The sequence below is a fragment of the Chamaea fasciata genome, unplaced genomic scaffold, assembly GCF_029207755.1.
Source record: "Chamaea fasciata isolate MVZ Bird 193981 ecotype frontalis unplaced genomic scaffold, bChaFas1.0.hap1 SCAF_20, whole genome shotgun sequence".
Lineage (NCBI taxonomy): Eukaryota > Metazoa > Chordata > Aves > Passeriformes > Sylviidae > Chamaea > Chamaea fasciata.
In genome coordinates this window covers 8,950,272-8,971,137 of record NW_027094105.1, presented here as the reverse complement: position 1 = coordinate 8,971,137, position 20,866 = coordinate 8,950,272, and the positions used below count along the sequence as shown (strand labels likewise).

Below are 20,866 nucleotides of genomic sequence, written 5' to 3'. Positions count from 1 at the left end.
ATAAATAATCCAACCAAACTCGGGGTGCGTGGGAGCTGCTGTGGGTACAGGACTCCTGGGCACAGATTCCTGGGGAGCAGCCCTTCCTCAGAGGACAAACAGAGGTTCATGGCTCCATAAATGTGGTTTGTGCCCGAGCTACAGCTCATAAAAGCCAAGAAACCACATCATGCATAAGCACGGCAAGTCTACCATGAATATTTCAGTCTCAGGGTGCAGCAGCAGCCACCACACCCCTGCACAGCCCCAAGAGGCTCCAGCAGCCCTCACAGGGATGAGGAGCGAGGCCTCTGCTCACAGTGTGCACCCAGGGCCCAGGCTGGAACCAGCTCCTGCTCCACACGCTGCTCTTCCCAGAGTGGGAGAGCTCGTTATGCAACTGCTGATGGACGGGTAACAAAACCTGTTGGAGAGCTGGGACTCTCCCCGTGACACAGGGGAAGCTGCACTGCTGCATCCCGGGCTGCAGGGTTGGGGCAGGATCCCACCACGCAGGGTTTGCATCCCACCTGCAGCCCACAGCTGGATGTGCTGCTGGAGCCCAGCACCCAGAGCCACCAGCGACCCCCTGGCATCACAGCTCTGAGCTCAGGCCTCTTATTCGGGCACCAGCTCCTCTGCCAGGCATCTGAATCACAGCCCTGGCTTACAGAGCTGGTCACCTCTCCAGGTTTATTTCAGTCCAGCGTGCTCTGGTCCAGCACATCTCGAGTTACTGGAGTCCCTCCCCCAGCCCCAGCAGTGCCTGAATTCCCGGTGACACTGGATCTGCAGGGCTCGGGCCGTGTCCCAGCTCAGGTCACACTCGCTGGCACTCAGACCAAGTTCACACACGTACACTGCAGCCCTGCCCTCTCCTCAGCTATTTTCCAGGACCCACATCCAGCTCACAAGTCCTGCAGCTGAAGTGAAAGCTTTTGAATTACAAGAGAAAGTAATTTCTCCCTTAATTCTGCTCCAAACCCCATTTGCCTCTACCAAACCATCCCCAGCAGCTTCCAGAGCTGCTGCTTCCTTCGGCCAATTCCTCTTATAATAAAATCAATTTTAAAAAAAGGCATGATCAAGCAGAGAGCACATGACAGGATTGTCACCAAGGGGACGGCAGCCTGGTCTGAGCTCGCTGGGCTGTCAGGGCACAGGAGCTCCCGGGGGAAGCATCTGCTGCTTCCATCTGTTTCACAGAATCACAGAACGGATTGGAAGGGACCTTACAGACCAGCTTGTTCCACTCCCTGCCACCAGATCAGCTTGTTCCAAGCCCCATCCAGCCTGCCCTTGAACACTTCCAGGGATGGAGCAGCCACAGCTTCTCTGGGCAGTTGCTGGAACCCTCCCCAGGAGGAGCTGATGGGCAAATGCACAACATTCTGCTCCTTTATGGGGCAGCGTGACCATGACCACCAATCCATGGGAGAGAGAGACCACAGGCAAGGAGAAAACCCAACCCAACCGCTGGGATGGCACCGGCAAACCACCCATGGAGGGCTGGGAACAACTCCTGCCACGGCTCTGTGCTGTCAGCAACGGCTCACCTTGCCCACACCAAGCTGCTTTTCCACAGCCCAACGCAACCTGTGCTTCCCTTCCCTGCCCTCTATGATGGATTTGGGCCCTGCTGGGGGCGGCTCCCGGGCTGGAGCTGCTCCTCATCCCTGCTGGAGCACCCCGGGACACGTCCCTGCGCCGAGGGCGCACCGGGAGCTGCCAAACACATGCCGATTACAGCCCAGCCTGTCACTCACACAGCAGCACTTCTGCGTTTTTAAGGTGTGGATTTCTGCCCAGACCTGCTGTACCAGTTTAGGTTCAGAAGTGTCATCATCTGGTGATACATCCCAAGCTGCTTTAAGGTAATTTTTTTGTTTGTTTTAATTTTAAATTAGTGGAGAGCCGGACCTTTGAATTGTCGTGCTGCCGAGCTGCGCATTACAGCAAATCTGAGTTAAGGCCTGGCACCAAAACCACCTGCATTTCACACCGCCACATCTACCAACGTGATCTGAGCAAGCAGCATTTTGATGTCTCACACGCTAATCCTCCATCTCTCAGGGGACACAATGGGAATCACTCTGAACTCCTCAGCAGTTGCTGTAGCTGCTAAATAAACAGGCTGCTGGCAGGTTCCTTGCCCTGAACGTGGAAGAAAATGCTAATTAATTAAAAAACCCAACTGCCAAAAAACCCCAAACAAACTCCTAGAGATTCTCTCTCCTTTACAGCAATAAGCTCACACTTTTACACCATCATCAGCTGCCTCCAAGGCATCCACAGAGGGGGCCAAGGCTTGGAAGTGCTTCCCAGATCTCCCACGGCAGCGCTGGCACCGCGACAGCCAGATGGGAATTTTGGTTACATCACGTGCAAGTTGCTGCATCCTACCAGCTGCTGCTTGCTGGAGCTGTTTTCCTTAATGAGGGTTCCCTTGTTGGGAAAGAAAAGACTCCAATTTGTCAGTCAGCAACTGCCAAGATAAATCCATCCTCAATGGCATCGCAACATCCCCGGGGATCGCCAGGTCGTGTTTCACAAAGCCCTTGCAATGAATCTCCCCAAGTGCAACTTTTGCTGAAAAATAGAGCAAAAATTTCCAGGTGCAAAACCAGCTGCTGAACCAGGATTTCCTGCACAAACTCTGTATGACCAGCTCTCACACCCCACTTTCTTGAGAAGCAATTCCAGCAACCTGCAGGTACAAGGAACACTGAACAACGCCGATGCACAAACCTTTGCTGCTCCTGCAAATGACGGTTCCGAACACCTCGTAATAAATCAAAAAACTTTATTTTGAAGATATATTATAAATGTACAGCACACACAACATCAGTGTCTGGGGTTATGTGTGAGCAGGTTTAAAGCCTCAGCATTCATTCCAGCCCTGGCCGTGGGTTCCACGTCTCCACACGAAACAATTCCAGCCCGAACAGGTCTGGCTTTGCCAACACCTCCCTGACTTCCAGGAATATATTTCAGAACACAACAGCAACTGCTTAAAATGATCACAAATTAGCAGCATTCCTCGCTTTTGGCCTGGAGGATTTCTGCAGGGAGCAAATCCTGCTGATTTTCCTGCTCAGGGAGAGGTCAGCCACCCAGGCGAGCGTGGCCAGAATGAATCCCGAATCCCACAGGCTCAGGGACGTCTGCCCTAGTTTAAGCTTCAGAAAAGTAATGTTACACCTTAGGAAGAGCTGTGCATGCCACACACCGGCATCAGAGCCAGATCAAAGTTATCCTACGTGGTACCTAATTGTTGTATACACAGGTGAAACGAAAAAAAAAACGTGAAGTCAGTACCTTGCGACGTGATTTTACTGGTGCTGCCTCGTGGGAAGTGCTGGGTAGCAAATCACACTCGTGTACAGTTCATTAAGCCATGATAAAAATATGCAAATTAAAAATCTCTACAGGCCTCTGTTACCTGCTGCAACGGAGACACTTGGGTTTGTGGGGCTTCGTTTAAAACGTGATCCAATTTCCTCCCTCTCCCCAGAGCCCGATATAAAACTATACCCAAATTCAGTAAGAATTTAATGCATTTACATTTACTGAAGTTCACATGCTGCAAACAGGATCTGCATCGAAGATCTTCAAATCTAGGGCAAGAGGTCCTTTAAAAAAAAAACCACCCTTTTGCTACACCTGGATGTGGGGATGGAGGTGAGAACCACCATGAGAACATTCATTTGGATGTAACACCCCGTGCAGGGAGGTGGGGATTGCCCCCCACTGCCCTGCCACAGCCAGCACAAATCCTTCTGAGGAGGAGCTGCCCCAGAGAGGGGGATCCAGGCAGGATCTCCAGCCCCAAAGCTCCAGGACTGTCAGCAGGATGGAAATACCAGCTGGAAGTGCCGCTGTTCTGTTCGTTAATAAAAACGGTATTTATTATTCAAAGTAGAAAACCAGGGCGATGACTTTGGATGAAACACTGGCCACCCTGTGCACAAACCTTTGGGAAAACTGCCACCGGAGCAGAGATCACAGTGACCTGTGCCTCTCCCACAGGCAATGTTTGCTGACAGTGTCGCTATACATTCGTTTGGTGCGATGCTTATTTTGGTGTGAAGGCCTAAAAAAAAAGGTAATTGTAACAGTCCTAACTAAAAAGGATTTCAATAACCACTAGAGAGTTGCTTGGATATGAAAATCAATCTCTGAAATGGGAGTTTAGTTCCAGGAGAGGAGGAAAGAAAGGTGGGGAGGGTCAAGGTTTGGGTCAGGTCTGTGATAGGGGCTGCCAAGAAGCAGCCACGAGCTGGAGGTCTTGGAATTCGTGCAGGAGAGGACCTCACACCTTCCCACAGGAGGAACGCCCTGATGGCTGCTTTGGGAACTGTGCAAGTCCATTTTCCAGCCTGCAGGGACAACACCAACGTCCTTGAAACGCCGCAAAGCCCAGCGGGGTCACCCCGTGTGACCATTCCCACAGAGGGACGCAGCAATCCCAAAGGAAGACTCATGTCCCTGCTCACCAGGAGAGGAGGAGTGGCAGATTCTTTGGGCTGGGCCAGGGAGGGAGGTTCAGCAGGAGGGTTACACTAGCTCAGGCTCACAGGTCAGGACAATCAAGGTCCAAGCTGTAAAGCAGCCACTGGCCTTTTTTTTCCCCAAATACATCCCTTTGAATGCATCCCCCTAAAAGGAGAGTGTAAATACGAAGCCCTGAGAACAAACTTCCATAGAGCACATTGCCATTAAAAATATCAGTGTTTTGATGACAAAACTTTAAGTTAGATATATTTCAATAAATAGCTGGCTACTTGCAAGAGGCCTGCAACATCAAAAGGTACAAGATAGTCTGGCTACCAATGGGGCAAAGAACAGGAACCGTAAGAATCACACTGTTAGTCACCCACCACCTCATCCTCTTCCTGCTCCATCTCTCAGGCTTCCAAATACTCCCCTGACCACGGTAAGAGAAAATTAACTCTGACACGTCTGTGCTGGTTTGAACTTGAACACCCGAGGTGCAAGCACAGGACCCGAGCCTGTAAATCCTCACTGCTGGGAGCAGTTTTTCCTCACAAAACCTGCTGGTTTTATTTACCAAAAATCTCTCCCGTGTGTTCAGGGATCTCTCTCTGGCCCTCAGAGCAGATCCCCCAGTCCTGCAGCCAGGGACAGGACAGTTCCTCACCAGGCAAAGTCACACACGTTCCTTGTGCCCCACGGCGGCACGCCCTAGAGCGGTGACATCTCACTTTTTGCAGGTTTTCTAAAAACTGGGCCAAGCCTTTTCAAGCCCAGTGGACTCAACTCCCCTCTGCATTTTCTGGGCTGAAGCAGCAATCCCACCCCTGGGGTGATGGGACACAACCCCTGGTGTAATTCACCACTGATGTCTTCATCAATCCCTTCAACCTCAGGGAAGTTTTTGGTGGGTTTAAATCAACTCCTGTGCCTTGCTGCAAACACCACACCTCCTAAACTCTGGTCTCCTTCAGCTTTTGGCCACCGCAAACTTCAGTTCTCACAAGACAAGCAGGGCTCTGTTAAAGCCATCCCAAACAACACCTCAGCTGTGGAATAACAAAATCCAGAAATAACCACATCTTCTCAAGCCTCCCAGCATCCTAAAATGCAGAATTCCTTTATCCCTACGGTCTCCCAGCTGCTGCAGCTGAACCTGGGCATCCTCACCTTCTATCACATGAGGATAGTTTGTTTTACTGATGCTTTTTCCCCACACTCTATAACCAGCTCAGTGGCATTCCAAGGGAGGCAGCTCTGAGCACCTTTATCCCTCTGAGCTGCACGGTCCAACCAGGGACTCCTGAAATCAATCCCAGCATTTCCCAAGCCTTTACATTCTTCAAGGGCCACAACTGCACCAAAGGATCTGTTTGCTAAGTCTGAACCTCTCCTTATCCATTCAGAAGCCAAAAAAACCTCCCATCAAACTACAGGGTAGTTTTTTTCCCAACTTTGCCTTCTAAAAAACACTCATTAAAAGGAATATTAACCAGATCCTGACTGTAGAGAAGGACATTTCTCTCTAATATTTAAGAGCTTCAAGTAAAAGAATCTTCTGGTATTATTAGGCAAAAAGCTTCAGGAGTAAGCAAAAAAAAAAAAAAAATCAAAACCTTTTTTAAGACCACAATATTCAGTCCCAGCTACTCATGAGTAGCTGTGCTGAGCTCACTGGGGTGCAGGATCAGGCTCCTGGCTTCAGTTACAGGACAAGGTTATAATTTCATGTCATGCTGTCAGTCTATTCTTAGCAAGAGCCCACAAAAAATGGTTTTACTGTCCAATTTGAACAGAAGAAGCATCTCTATAAAGCTTGGAATTTCTAAATGTAGAAGTAAATATTTCAGCAGTCATCAGCTGTTAAAGCTTAATACGAAATTACAAAAAAAAAAAAAAAAAAGAATCCTGGGATAATAAGACAAGATAAAATCTCAGGCTGTTTTGATTTCCCCACCCTTCATATTAATTATGAGAAATTGGCAACTTCAGTGCCTCAGATGCATAACAGCACAGAGCAGATGCCAAGTTCAGGCCAAAACTTGTCGTAGGGTTTCGGGTTGCATCTTGCTGCATTTTTGTTGGAAAAAACCTCCAACTGCGCATAAATCCCTCCCACCCCTCAGAGTGTGACTCGCAGAGCTGCTCAGGAGCTCCCTGTTTGACAGGACACCTTTGTGCTGTTTAAGGACAGGGTCTCCACCTGGTTTTCTTCTGCAAGATTTGCCTCTTCCGCCTTTCCTGCAGGGCTGTGAAGCACGAGGCACGGCAGGGATGATGACAGATGTCAATCATGTTTCACTAAGTTGAAAATAAACCCCCTTCTTTTTAGCAGCCTGCTTAAAAAAGTAACACCTGCAGAGCCCAGTGATAAACACCAGCTGGATATTCACAGCAAGTTCTGTTCTTAATAGCTCAGAAATCCTCTCTGAAATCTCAAGTCAGTCTTCTGGCAAAGTAGGAAAGACCCAGCCTGACATCCTTGGTATGACCATGGTAAAAATAAGTATAAAGAAAACCCACTTCTAACTCAAAGATAGCAATTTCAAGCATGCTTTAAATACCTTAAACAAGATAAAAAACCTGTGTGTTTCTGCTGCTTTACAGAACACCAGCAACCCCTCACATGCAATTCAGCTGCTTTTTTTTTTTTTATGTAAACAGAATAAAACCTCAACAAGCCCCTTGCCAAAACTCTGTGCACATAAAAATGGGGGAAAAAAAAATACTACGTGAACATATCCCTCCTTGCAATGGGATATGGCAGAGTGTGAGCTTAGGAATTGCAGCCACTTGGGAATCCAAGCCTTGATGTGGTGAATTCTGTGGTGAAAAGAGATCCTGCACCTTTATGGTACCTGACAGAGGAGCTCCTGCAAGGACAACCCCAGTGGGACTGCAACAACACTAACGCAGCAAATAAATAGGAAAAAGTAATGCTATTTATTAGAATTCCATCTCTGAATGATTCTGCTTAAATTAGGATGCCAGATAAACAAGCTTGGATAGAAACGTGCTTGCTCTCCCAAGATTTGGGCTTTTAAAAACCATTTCCTAAGAATCAAATTTCTTTTTTTTTTTAAAAAAGCAGTTTTGCAATTTGATAAAAGCCATAAATTAATACTGTATGGAGATGATTAATATCCTATGCTAGTGGTCAGTGACCTTTTGTAAACACCAGCCAGATCCTGGCAAAACCGGCCAGAAAACTGTCACAGGCCTTTTGAACGAGCAATATTTCTTTCCCACAATCAGATTCTGAAGCGTTTCCACAAAACCTTTTTCCTATTTTTGTTCTTTTTGTTTTTACATATATACTTTATTTTAAACCTAATACCTGAAAACATAAACAAAATCCTCAAACCTCTTCCACTAACACTAAAATCCACAAGGCAACTCACTCCTGTTGGCCGTAACTACGAAACGCTCTCGTGGTGAGAGACCCTCTCCAGCCAGGATCTCCCCCCTTCCCTCCACCCCTTCCCAACCATCCAGGCACCCTCCTGTGGAGGTGGAGAGGGAGTGAGGGGCAGGGGGAAGTGGCACAGTGCACTGGCAGTTCCCTCTCTACGTGCGATTCAGCGTCTGGAAGATTCGGGAGATCTGTAACATCACCGGCCCCGTCTCGGGATCGTTCATCCACTGAGTGCTGTTCAAGGGGTTTTCAAGCATGTCCTCGAAGGCTGTCAAGAAAAAGGGAGTCCAAGTGTTAGTCCTTCAATGTCTGGGAGGTTTCAGGACAGTGAGGAACAGCTGCAGCTCAAAGGGAGTGCCCAGAAATGGTGGGGATGCACGCTGGGCGTTCCCAAGGGTCCACAGCCTGGGATGATGCTACAGGCTCTGTGCTTTCCTCCTTTCTCAGCACTGAATTCACTGCAGACAGTGATTAAATACTCAGCCTGGATTACAGGCCAGCCCACAAAACCTCAAGGACGTGGGGTTGAAAAGGTAAAGCCTTAACAAATGTGTCCAGCCTCGGTCTCCAGGATCATGCCATGAAATTTATCCATTCCTGAACACTCTCCTGCAGCTCCACTCCTCTGACCAAAGCTTTTCCCACATCTCAGCCTGGGTATCTTGCACCAATGTCCTTTTCCTCCCTGACAGTTCATGGAAAGCCTTTGCCTGTTCCCTGTGCTGCCCTTTGGCTGCCCCATGGATCCTCTGGAGAGGAAATCAAGCCAGGAGAAGCAGCAGCAGATGTGCCAAAGGCTGCACAGAGCCAGCACCAAGTGTAGCCCCTTAAGCCTCCAAATCTCAGCACTTTTATATTTTAATTGAGGCTCCTGAAGCCACCAGGGAAGCAGCAGCATCTTGTTCCTCCTTCCTGGTGTCTGGAGAGTCAGGGAGGTCAGGGAGGCAGAAGGGGAAAAGTTTGGTGTGCAGAAAAATCACCTCCATTTCTGAACAGGGACAGTGGTCCAAACATGTAATTAACATTCTGTCTTTACAGTAAGCTTTGCTGTTTGTTTGCATTTTTGGTGTTTTCTTTTACTGTTTCCAGTTTTGACTCTTCTACTCATGCTGAAGGAGCCACCCAGCAAGAGCTGAGCTGCAAATCTGGCAGAGGAATGGGCCAGGCACTGATTTAAGCCCTTTGACAGCCACTGAGCTGGGCTTCTGGATATTTGCAGCCAGTCATCACAGAATGGCACAAAAAAAGCAGCTGCAGAGTCACCAAAAAGTCAGTGTTGTAAGAGCCTGGCCCAAGGTCAGGGTTAATTTTCCCAGGAGTGTCAGTGCACAAAGCTCAAGTGCCATTAGTGGGAGCTGGAAGTGCCCAGCACCTCTGAAAGGCTCCTCATTAATACCTTGCTCAAGGTCATGCAACTTGCCTCCAGGAAAGCCCAAAATAAAATCCAGATCTCCCCTTCTAGCACTTGAACTATTTTCTTTTACACAGACCCACAAGCTGAAAACTAAAGATTTATCGACATTCTGTGAGGAGCTCATTAAATGCAAACCCTCATTATTAAAACCTGTGACATAAGCAATTTGCAGATGTATCATTAGGAATACATCCTCTGATGTTCATCCAAGCTCCACAAGCTCCTATAATGGCATTTCATTTTCTATTTATATTCGGAGCTGCAGTGTGGAACCCCTGTTGGAAATGAAGAGACCATTTGTTCAGAAATCAAGAGTGGGAAGGTTCTGCTCTTGAATTATTTAAAGGCTTGCAAACTCTCCTAATTACATTTAAAGTAGTATTTTTTTTAAAGGCTCTCTTGAATGAGCTGTGCACGCAGCCTTTATTTAAAGGCATTGCTTTGAATAAGTTTTGAAGCCAAAGATGAAATGCAAAAGTTTTTATATCTACATGACAGAGCCAGTCATTGTTCTGTGTTGTCAAAAGGAGCAATTCCTCAGGGATTTGAGGCTCTGTCAGGCTCCTCAGCTGGGCACACGCTGTGCCCACAGCCTTTCTGCCCCTGAGCACACAGACTTTACCACAGAGCTCAAACCCAAGCAAGGGGAAGGGTGTTTTCCCATTTTATCCCCATTTTGACAGGCAAAGCCTTAGCTCAGCCTCCTTGTTTGGATACCTTTCCACAAGTTCCCTTCTGTCTCAGTGATCAGGCCCCACACGCAGGGAGCTGCACAGCAGGAGACAGCCTTGTTTTCTCTGCGAAATAATCAGAGTTCTAGACAGACATTCCTGATTTTTCCCCCCGTGGCCAAAGGGAGCACACAAAAGGTCTCCTAAATCCACAAAAGCATTGCAGCCAGCAGCTATTAAAGGTCTGAGTTCAGCAAGTGTAATCCTGGGGAATTAGAATCGTTCCTGGGACAGCCCCAAGGCTCTGCTCTGGGTTCAGCTGAGCTGCAGGATGAAGCAAACAAACAGCAGAGCTGCTGCAAGTGAGGAAAAGGCCCCAGAGCTGCCCCAGTTCCCCAAAGGGGGCTGCCATCACCATCTCTGCTTTGATTTCCTGGCAAATCCAGCAGGGAACCCACACAGGACTTACCTAGTAGAGTTTTAGGGTTGGTGAGCCCTAATTGTACCACTGGGTTTTCTAAGATGGCTTGGAAGAGAGGGCTGTTGGTGTCAATGCCCTTATCTAGGTCCTCTGGAGAAGGTTTTCTGTCTCCCAGCAGCCACTCACACTGAAAGAAACCAGCAGGAACATCAGATTTCATTAGAACCAAAGCGTCTCTACTCAAAAGTTTTGCTAATGTGGCATTTTAAAAATATTTTTCCCTCTCCCAGTTAAAGCCTGAGCTGTACATTTCTTCTCACACATTTCATTTGTATCATCCAACCCAATATCCTCTCTCCAAAAGTAGCCAGCACTGGATACTGAAGAGAGGATTCCCTGGCTGTCACCTGTGTCCACAAAAATTTCCTTAATATATAGCAGGGGACTAATCAATCCTGGAAAAACTTCCTGTTTTCTGATTCCAGAAACTGTGGAAGCATTGCTGCCAAATGGTAATTTACACACAGCATGGCTTGAATGTGTCCTGGATCATTTATTCCTGTCCTAAACCAGCCCCTATCCCCGGGAATACCTTTTCTTTCCTCATGACAGCACAATCTCTTTTGCAGACTGTGCTGAGGGAGTTTCTCAAAAGCTTTTTGCAAACCCAGCCTCAGCCTCACAGACCCCGAGCTCCTCTGAGGAGCCCAAACCCTTTGTAGTCATTCCAGTTGTGTATCCAATTTCCAGGAGGAGAATTTGTGCTCCTGAATCTTCAGCAGGAGTTGACTTTGACAGATCAGAACATGATCCAGCTGAAGGATGAGAAGCATCAGTGGAATGGATCAGTGGAATCCTTGGAGCAGGAAGGACGTTGTACTCACGGCTGCGTTTTGCTGGTTGTTGTTCACTCTGAGTGCGTCCACCACCTCCTTTTCATCAAATCCCATCTCCATCAGAGCAATGACAGCCTGGAGAAGAACCCCACAGCTTCAGAAATGTTATATTTACAACAGAAACGAGAGCAATCAGATCCCTTCACCTTCTGTGCACAGCTTTTTGTGAGGTGGAACCTTCTCATTACTTCCATATGCAGAGCACTCGGTAATTTTATTGACAAAGTTTTCAAATATTCTGTATCAAAAGTGACTTTATTATGGAAGAAGAAAAAAATCTTAGGAGTGATGGTAGCTCCTACCCTCAACATTGGAAGTTGAATGCAAGGCAAAGAGCAAGTGTGCCTGCGGTAAGAAAGAGAAGGAAAATGAGGGAAAAACCCCTCATTTTGGAACTCCTGTCACAAAGCTCTTGCTCACATCTCACTGACAGACCAACCTTGATGTGCATTTGTGGTTTATTCACCCCTTTTAATTTCACCTCCCAGATTTATTACACTGCTGGTGAGTGTGACGTATTCAGACAAACATACCCAGACAACGGTCCTGAAGTAAAATCCCTGAACTTAAACACCTCCACTGAAATACTGCCAAGCCAGCACAACACCCATCTACCCAGAGGTCCCATTTCATTTATTAACTGAACATTTATTTGGATTTCCTGGTGCCCACAAACCTCCCCCCCCAGTCCCATCAGTTCCCCAGGGGACAAGCAGCACCCACCCGTGGGTCAGGACGAAACTCTCTTTTCCTCCGGATCTTCTTGAAGATTTCCGTCAGCTCATCCTTGGCCTCCTCCCCGCCCTCCTCCGAGCTGGGGCCTGCAGCTGCCTCAGCAGAGGAGGCAGCACCTTCAGCTGGGGCTTCTGCAGGAGCCTGGCCTGGCAGAGGAGCATCCACAGAAGGGTCATCAGCGTGCTCTATCAACCACTCCATGGCCTGGGTCACCGACATGCTGGAAAACACGGGAGGAACGCTCCTGTGACACCAGAGCTCCACATGGACTCATTTATTCCCCTGGTGGATGCACCTGCAGGTTAATTAGTGCCTGAGAACTCATAAATAAAGTGTTGGAGCGAAACTCTGAGCGCCTCAGTTCTCTGAATTATCTCTGAATCCAGGGAAAGAGATGCTCCCAGTCCAGCTTGGACCTGCAACCCAGATTTTAAAAGGCATTTCTGAGGGAGTCACCTCACTGTCCGCAGCATCTGCTTTGTTTCCCAAAGCAGCACTGGCTGCTCGCAACTGTGGACAGAAGTGCCAACAAAGCATGTTCCAAATTTGCACTGGGGCCACATCTCAGGTGCCAAGAGTTCTGTTCCTCAGGGAGAGGGAGGAGAACACCATGGTGTGACACCATCACCTGCTGTGCAGTGTAACTGCTCCAGCCAAGGGATCCCCGGAGCTCCCAAACACCTCTTCCCAACAGGTAAAAAGGGAAAAGCAAAGATAACAACGGTTCAAGGCATGTGTAATTCCATTTGACACACAGGAATTATTGCATATTCATGGCAGGGAAAGCCTTTGCCTACTTGGCTTTTCTGTTACAACATGAAAGCTGCAGGACAGCAGGGGAGAAAGTCTTCCTGAGATACTGGAAAAGTGTGACTGGAATGTGTTGTGGACTCTATCCCCAAGAATGGCCTAACAAACCCCTCTGAGGAGTGAGGCAGTACAGCTGGCTGCTCTTGGGGCACGAGAAGAAATACATAACCTCCGATTTTACTGCAGCTGCTCTCTGGACTTCACAATATTCTTGGAATTTTTAAAAGATCAGCACAAGGTATATTTCTACTGAAAGGCCAGTGTGGATGGGCTAAGTTTGCCCTTTCCTCTGTAAAACCTGACTCTGAAAGCTGAAGAAAAAGTGAGTTTGATACTTGGAAACAGTGGCAGCCCTGTGACCCACAGACCTTGCAGAGCACATCCAGCCCTGATCCCCCTTCCCTGTGCCACCTGCACTGTGCCTGAGGCAGCACTTCCTGGAGTTCTTTCTCCAACCTCGACCGAGGTGACCCATAAAAGGAGACCCAAAAGATGCAAACGTGTGTTAAAGCAGGAGCAGCAAGTGGCAGGCAGGGGGCTGGAGCACTCACTGGTTCAGCCGGAGGGCTTTGACAGCTCTGCTCTCCGGGAAGCCCATCTCGGTGAGCTGGCGCAGCGCGATCTCGTCCACCCTGTCCTCCTCGTCCTCATCCAGCATGGCTGCACACACACAGACAAAACACAGCTCACAGAAAACCCCTCTGTCAATGGAATGGCATGTGTGAAGTTCAACCCCCCATTCTCTCTCCCGTCCCTCCTTTTGTTTCTGCCCCCAGTTTGCCACCTCATCATGTAATTTGCTGCACTCAGCTCGCTCCGGCTCAGATTGATTCTTCCAGGACAAAGACTTTGTCCAGATGTGCTCAAGATCTCAAACAAAAGGCCACTAACTCTCACACGACCACGGGATTCCCACACAGTTAAATATATGAGATTCACTGAAGGTCTATTCAGCATTCCTCTAGAAAATACGTTGGATCTGGCTGTAGCATTTCTCACCAAGCCAATCAACAACCACCACTCCTCCTCATTTTACTATATCCTTGTGAATTTTCAACTATTGCTTACCACCCCTACTAACAATTTTAAAATGGAACTTCTCACCCATCCCAAAGGGACCTCTTATATCCGTGACTTTTATCCACAAGGTGAAACTCTTGCCACAAAGTTTTCAGCAGCTTTGCTGCCACATCAGCATCTGAACGTCACTCTGAGCCCGTTCCTACACTCCAAAACCAAATTCCCAGGATTGAACTAGCAACTCCAAAGATATGTTCATACCATTTGCCTTCTTGAATAGTTCAACTGCATCAGGGTTTAGTGCTAGCAATTTCTGTGCAACTTCTATGAGAGACACTAAAATCTTCCGGAGCTCTGTCTGGAACTGCAAGAAAGGAAACTGTCAAAGCATTTAGACATGAAGTTACCAGCCATCAGTGAATTTTATTGTATCTATTGTTAGTAACGCAGCAGCAGCCTGGTCCTCTGTACACAAAGTTGCACTATTAGGGCTTTATTTTCATTGTTTAGTCTCTCAGGAGGTCTGGGACCTTCCTGTGAAGTGTTACATGGATGCAAAAGCTCCTGGGCAGAAATGCCCTTTTATTTCTGCCACACCCCAAGGGCTGTGGTCAGGAAAAGGAAATAAACCTCAGGAAACTCCTGAATTATTTAAGAGTGAAGAAATAAAACCCCATAACTTCACATTTGCCAGATCTTGAATATGCTCTGAGGCTTTTTCCAAGCACAACACAAAACATTTTAAATCGTAATTCAGGATGGCATTTTATCGTCACTAAATACCACGAGCTGCGTCTAAACCTTAATCTATTTAACACACATTACAGACATCTGAGTTTCTCTTGTAGAGAAAAGAGAACTGCATTCAGAGAAAACACATCAATATCAAACAGCCTGTTTGGACGTTGGTGTGAGAGTTGAGACAGACACAGGACTTACATCCCTCATGCTGTGGTGGGTGACGGTGCGGTCCACGCTGCGGGCAGGCAGGTTGGCAGTGGCTTTGAGGATGGCATCCTTGTCGGGAGCCTTCTGCTCCTGCTTCCTCTGCAGGGAAGGGAACAGGAGCAGGTTTCATAACCCATTAGCCACAGAGAACACAGCACAGAGTTTCGTTTCCCTCCCCAGGACGCCAAGCAGTGCTCTGTCACTTGTAATGCCGTGGATGAACAGCTCCAGGGTCATCGTGCAATTACAGAGCTCAGCTGGGCCTGTTGGGCTGCCCCACCTTCAGTCCCCACATCCAAACATGCAGGGAAATTCCAGCATGAAGAGGGACAGTGATGTATCCCAGAGAACTTGCAGGCCTCTGAGTTTATGTGATACATCAACATGCATAAACACCATCCTGGCCCTCAGGAACGACTCCAATAAAACAAAATAAAACAGTGAGGGGCAACATTCCAGCTCCAGAGGCTGGTTACAGGGTGACAAGCCATACAGAGCTAAAGGCAGAACACAACCTGACAGCAAGCCAACATACTACTTTGGGTTTTTTAACAAATTAAGGCACTTGCTGAAGTGTATTTTAGTTATTAGACATTTGTTCAAAGATCAAATCTTTAACATTTTCACAGAGTGTATCTGCGTGTCTTATTTTAAGGCAAACGTTCACAGAATGACAGCTAAAAATGCAAAATCAGCCTCCTCTAAGTTTGGAAGGAACAGGAAGCAATTCCTGTAGAATTTAACTGCCAGCATCTGCCTCTCCAAGGAGAGTACATCACATTAACCCTTCCACATCCCATCAACAAATCAGTTAATCCAAAGTGTTTCAGACTCACCTTCTCCTCTGCAACCACATCTGCCATCTTGGGGAGCAGCGTCGGCGCTCGCTTCTTGACCAGCAGCAACACATCTGTGAGAGAAGGAACTGCCAGGGATTAGAGAGGCTGGGGGGGCACCTCCTGCAAGATATCCCTCCAATTCAACTGTCCCTGGAGGTGAATTTTGTGTTAGCTCCATTTATTTAGCCTCCCATGTCAAAGCGGAGAGAAAAATCTTTAAAAGGTTTGGAATCTGCCAGGTGAAACCCAAGCTCCTGCTCGACAGTCTCAAACGCAGACAATCTCACCTCTGTCCTGAATGTTCTCCTCCAACACTGTTTTGGTGTCTGTCAGCACCTTCTCAGAAGTAGCATGGATCAGCTTATGATGTGTCACAGTTTTGGGATCCTCCAAGCTGCCAGGAACACACTGCAGGAGACAATAAACACTGCAGGTCAGAGGAGAGAAATGAGGCTCCCGGTGAACCACTCAGGATTCTCCACACACAAACTCTGCATCATTTCCTGGCTTCTCAAGAGCTCAAGCCAGAGGTCAGTGCACATAAAGCATTTTATTGAAGGAAATGAGGTTTGATTTGTGCCTGTGTGAGTGGATTTGTGCATCTCTCTCACACTAAATTCTGGAAGCGTTGGAGATTTGGAGCGAAGCAGGGATGCTCCAGGACCCACTGCTGTGGCAATTCTGATCACTGAGGTCCCTCACTCTTGGTTTCACAAAGGAAAAATGCAAATCTACCAAGAGCAGCAGTGCTTTACAGGAGGGAAGGCTGGAATGATGCATGCTCTCATTTGGAGTGTCCAAACAGGAGACTCCCTGCTTCACCCTATAATTATTATTTACTCTCAGAGTAAACAAGGCACTGCCAGCAGTGATTTTAGTTTATCTGACCATAAACTGGACAGTTTCTGCACCTTGTTTCAAGCTGAAATCAAGAGATTTGGCTGCTGGAGCCCTAACCTGGGTTCCTGCTGAAAGGGCTGAACTAAAGTTCCATTCACAGCTCTTCCTCTCAACCATAAGTAATCAGAATACAATGGAATTTTTTTTTTTTTGTGCCCATTCCCTTATTGCAACTCTAAACTGCATGTCAATTAATTCACCAGGAAATCAGTTCAAATCCTAAAAAAAGAGTGCTCACACAGGCCCTGAGCTGCCTCCTCCTCACACCAGAGTGGCTCCAGATGCTCAGTGAAAGATTTCAGGAACATTATTCCATCAGTGCATCTAGAGGCTTCCAATTTGTTCGAGTGCAAGGAAGAAAAGCAAAGTGCTTCCAATTCCAGCAAGGCAAAATTAGAAATAACAACCTGAAATTGCTGCTGCTGTCCTCACCACAAAACAAGACACTTCATACTGACCCTGCCTGCTCTGCTCACAGCAAACACCTTTTAATGACACTTCTAAATGTTTCTACCAAGCCACTTCCACCATGTCTGCAGAGGAGAGTGTTCACCTTTTGTGCAACACAGCCATTCCCAGAAATCCCACTGAAATCCCTAATTTAGGTGGAGCATTTGGTGCTGCTCATCACCACCCTCCTGCAAAGGAGCCTTTTCAGTCCCTCATCACCTTTCCTGTCGACTGCAACTGAAGGGAAGCTCAGCTCCCTGCAGTTTTTCCAAACAAAACACTCTTGATTCCAACAGGGCTTATTCCAGCCCCTCAGCTGAACCTCTGGGTTTGGTTCTGATGCCTCAGTGAGATTGAGGTGAGGATATCTGAGCCCTGCTTTGTCTAACAGGAGCTGCTCAGGAACCTTCCAGCTCATGAAGTGCTGAACCCAGGCCAAGGAACACATTAACAGCTGGGAGCACCTCCTGTAATGGATCTGATAAGGTGCCCAAAATGCCTGGGGACAGCAGTGCAACATCTCTGCAAGCTCAGAACATTCCTCTTCCACATCCTGAGGGAAAGAGGAGCTGAAAAGGGCAGCTGGGAGGGGTGTTTGGGGTGGGCACACAGCCCTGTTCCCATCTCCCCATAAAGGAGTATGTGGGCACAATCACATAATAAATGTGGGCAGTAATTGATCATAAAACTAATCAGGTAAAAGTTTAAGCAAAAAAAAATTAAAGTTCTGTGGATACCAATTCTTATTTCCCTGTTCTTCTTCTCACTTTAATAACAACTGCAGAGAATAATGGGGCACTGCAGTCACCCAAGAGGCTGCTGGGTGAAACCCTTGGTTTATCTTCACATTTTAAATGCCCTGGAGATAGGAAAAAACCAAAAAACACCTGACCAGAAGTGCCTTTACTCATTCTCACCTTTTCTTTTTTAATTCTGGAGCTCCCAGCAGGCTGCTCTGCCCAGCAGGGGACAAACATTTGTCACAGGTGCCCGAGCAACTGCTGAAATCCTAAGCCCTGGTGATGCCAAACACCTCCTGCAAAGCTTGGAACCCTGGTAAACCACAAGGCTTTGCTTGTTTCAAAATACAAAACAAAGCTTTTTTTTTTTTTCTTTTCTTTAATAAGAGAAACATTTGAAAATAGCCCTGGCACTCTCTCCTATTAAACTCGGGTGGCTTAAACCATCTGTTTAGACAAATGCTTCAGGTAAGGGGGGGGAAAGTGGGAGAGGTTTGTTTTTTTTTTGTCTAACTAAAGACCCCAAAACATCAAATTTGGGGAAAATAAAGACATCAAGAGTAGCACTTCAGAGATCAGCCAGCATTTGAAGGTTATGGAGGGGAAAGTGGCCACTTCCCCAGCTGCAACCTGTCACTAACATCTCCCTCTGCCTCGCAAAAGAATGATCTCAGGGACATAATCACCAGTCTCTTGGAAGAGGTGCCTGCAGAAATTATCTCAAGGTGTTATCAAGATTAGTCCATGAGCAGGAGCCAGGATTTTTCCAGGTCTATTTCCCCCTCCATAAACTATTTATTATCCATTATGTTTACAGAAACCCACCCCAGGATGGATTTTTGCACGAAGCAGCAGAGATTGAAATCAAATATCACCCCGAGTTATCAAATTGCCTCTAAACCTGCTCTCTGTCAGTGTCCTCATCCTGTAAAACTCCATCCCTCTCTCCCTGACACTGGAAGGTTTCCTGGGCACCTTTATTTCACCCAGGAAATAAAACCTTTAACTCTTCAAACGGGAGTTAAGTGGCTACAAATTACAGGGATCTTCTCCTAGATGCAAAAAAAAAAATCTTTACAAGCCTTTAAAGGCAACCCCACCTCAGCAATAAATGTGATTTAGTGAATTGTGGTGCCAGAGGGAGGAGCTGAGGCTCCAGATTTTGCCCTGGAAGAAACGCAGGAAAGTCAGGAGTGCAGCTGCCAGGCCGGGCAGTGCTGGCCCCGGGTCACCGTGTCACACGCTGCTGCTGTCAGTCAGGACAGCACAACCCGGCCGTGCCTGAGCTCCCAAACCCAGCCCGGGGGCTCTGAGAGCATTGACACACCGAGAGTCCGTGTTCTGCCTGCGCTGGGCACCTTTTCCCTTCCACACACTGAGCCTCCGGCCACCTCCATCAAGATCTTTCTGTTTAAAGCACAGAGAAAGTGTTAGAAGAGGTTTTATCTCCCCCAAAACACACCTCAGTTGTTCCAGTGCCAGCACAGGCTGAGGCTGCGCTAAGGTTTTAACAAACCAGGTGGTTTCTCCTCCTCAGTTCCCACCTTCCTTCTTTGTCCGGACACAGAAACAAACCAGGCTGGAATCCAACTCACACCCGGCAGCTCACAGAGCACGGGCAGGAGCCGGGGATCCCTGACACCGCTGAAAAACACACGTCAAACCCTGTAACCAAACCTTCCCGAGGGATTTCTGCCCAAATCCTCCTTTACCAGCACACAAAACTCGCCAAAAGGGGGTTTGATTTCTACACGGAGCAGTTTCGCGTAATTCGGGGGGAAAATCACACCAGGACACAAAGTCACCTCTTCACCTGAGCTGATTTTTTTTTCTCCTCTTTTTAAAACCATTTACAGGGCGTTGAAAAAAAAAAAAAATCGGTTTTGCTCACGGGACATCTCTCCTTTCCCCTCACTGTTAATTCCAGTCGTTCCCTGACGATTTCCAGCCCCATCCCCGCGGAGTTTCGGGCGCTCCCGGTGGCTCAGCCCGCTCCCCGCTCCTTACGTGCTTCAGGCACCGCTCCTTGAGCTTCTCCACCGTGGTGTCCTCGGCCACCTCCTCCAGCCACTCGGCGCCCTCCATGGTGCACACATGGAGCCTCAGCACCTTGCCCGCAAAGATCTTCTCCTCCTGCACGAACATCGCCTCCCGGTCCCGGTCCCGGTCCCGGTCCCTCCGCTCCGCCGCCGCCTCAGCAGGCCCCGCGCTCCCGGCCGCCCATGAAGGTGACCCCGCCCGGCCCGGGGGAGCGGCGGCCCGGCCCGGGCGGCGCGGGGAGCGCGGCGGTGGCTGTGGCCGGCCCGGCCCTGCCCGCTGTCACCGCCGGTGTCACCACCCGGGCCCCGCCGTCCCTCCGGGGGGGACACGGCGGCGCTCCCGCCGCGATCGGAAACGGAAATGCCGGGCGCCGCCGGGGCATGCTGGGAGATGTAGTTCTACCCCCGTGGGCTCCTCCGGAAGTAAAGGCATAGAACCCCCTCCCCACTCCACCCCTTCACGCCCCTGGGCGGGCAGCTGAGGTTTTCAATCTTTAATGAACCTTTAATAAACCTTCAACAAGCGATTAACGACACTTAATGGCGTTTAACGACGTCAGAGACCGTTTTATCAGCGGCTCCCCCGCGCCGCAGTCATCATGGGGTTGCTCCGATGCACTGTGGGATCGCGGTTGCTCTGCCCCATCCCGGGGCGCGCTGGGACTGCGGCGCCGCCCGGTGCACGCCGGGAGTTGTAGTTCCGCCCCGCGGGGCTCGGGGGGTCTCTGTGGCGGCTCGGGCAGGGCTGAGGGGTCGCGGACAGCCCGGGCACACCGGGAGGCACCGGGGAGATGCTGCCGTCCCGAGCGGGGCGGGCTGGAGCGGCCGGGGGCGGCGGGAGTTCCCCCGCGGGCCGTTAGAGGGGGCCCGCGGGCCGCCGGTTCGCGGCCCGCTGCCGTCCTTCCCCGCGGCGCTCAACTCCCGCCCAGCGGGAGTCACTTCTTTCGGTATTTCCTTACTAAACCTTTTAACGCGTTGTTCAAACCGTGTAATTTCCTACGGCTCGTTCGCCGAGCTGCCCAGTCAGTTGGGTTCGGGTTTAGCGAGCGTCACGGGGCAAAGTTTTCACGAGTTTAAAGCACCTGTTCATTTAAA

General features: G+C 48.8%; 1 protein-coding gene across 2 annotated transcripts; it reads right to left on the bottom strand.

The window, feature by feature from the left end:
* Nucleotides 1-2,765: 2,765 nt before the first annotated feature.
* Nucleotides 2,766-20,115, bottom strand: UBAC1 (UBA domain containing 1). 2 transcript variants are annotated; one of them, XM_066200961.1, is made up of 10 exons: nt 19,740-20,115; nt 15,930-16,050; nt 15,640-15,713; nt 14,795-14,902; nt 14,117-14,234; nt 13,387-13,495; nt 12,014-12,245; nt 11,279-11,365; nt 10,443-10,581; nt 2,766-8,156 (listed from the first exon to the last, which is right to left on the bottom strand). In XM_066200961.1, the coding sequence occupies exons 1-10, from the start codon at nt 19,875-19,877 to the stop codon at nt 8,041-8,043; spliced, it is 1,242 nt and encodes a 413-aa protein (XP_066057058.1). In that variant the 5' UTR covers nt 19,878-20,115; the 3' UTR covers nt 2,766-8,040. The 2 variants fall into 2 exon arrangements, with proteins under 2 accessions (XP_066057058.1, XP_066057059.1); XM_066200962.1 differs by having other exon boundaries at nt 14,117-14,219; nt 19,740-20,114.
* Between the last annotated feature and the right edge of the window lie 751 nt (nt 20,116-20,866).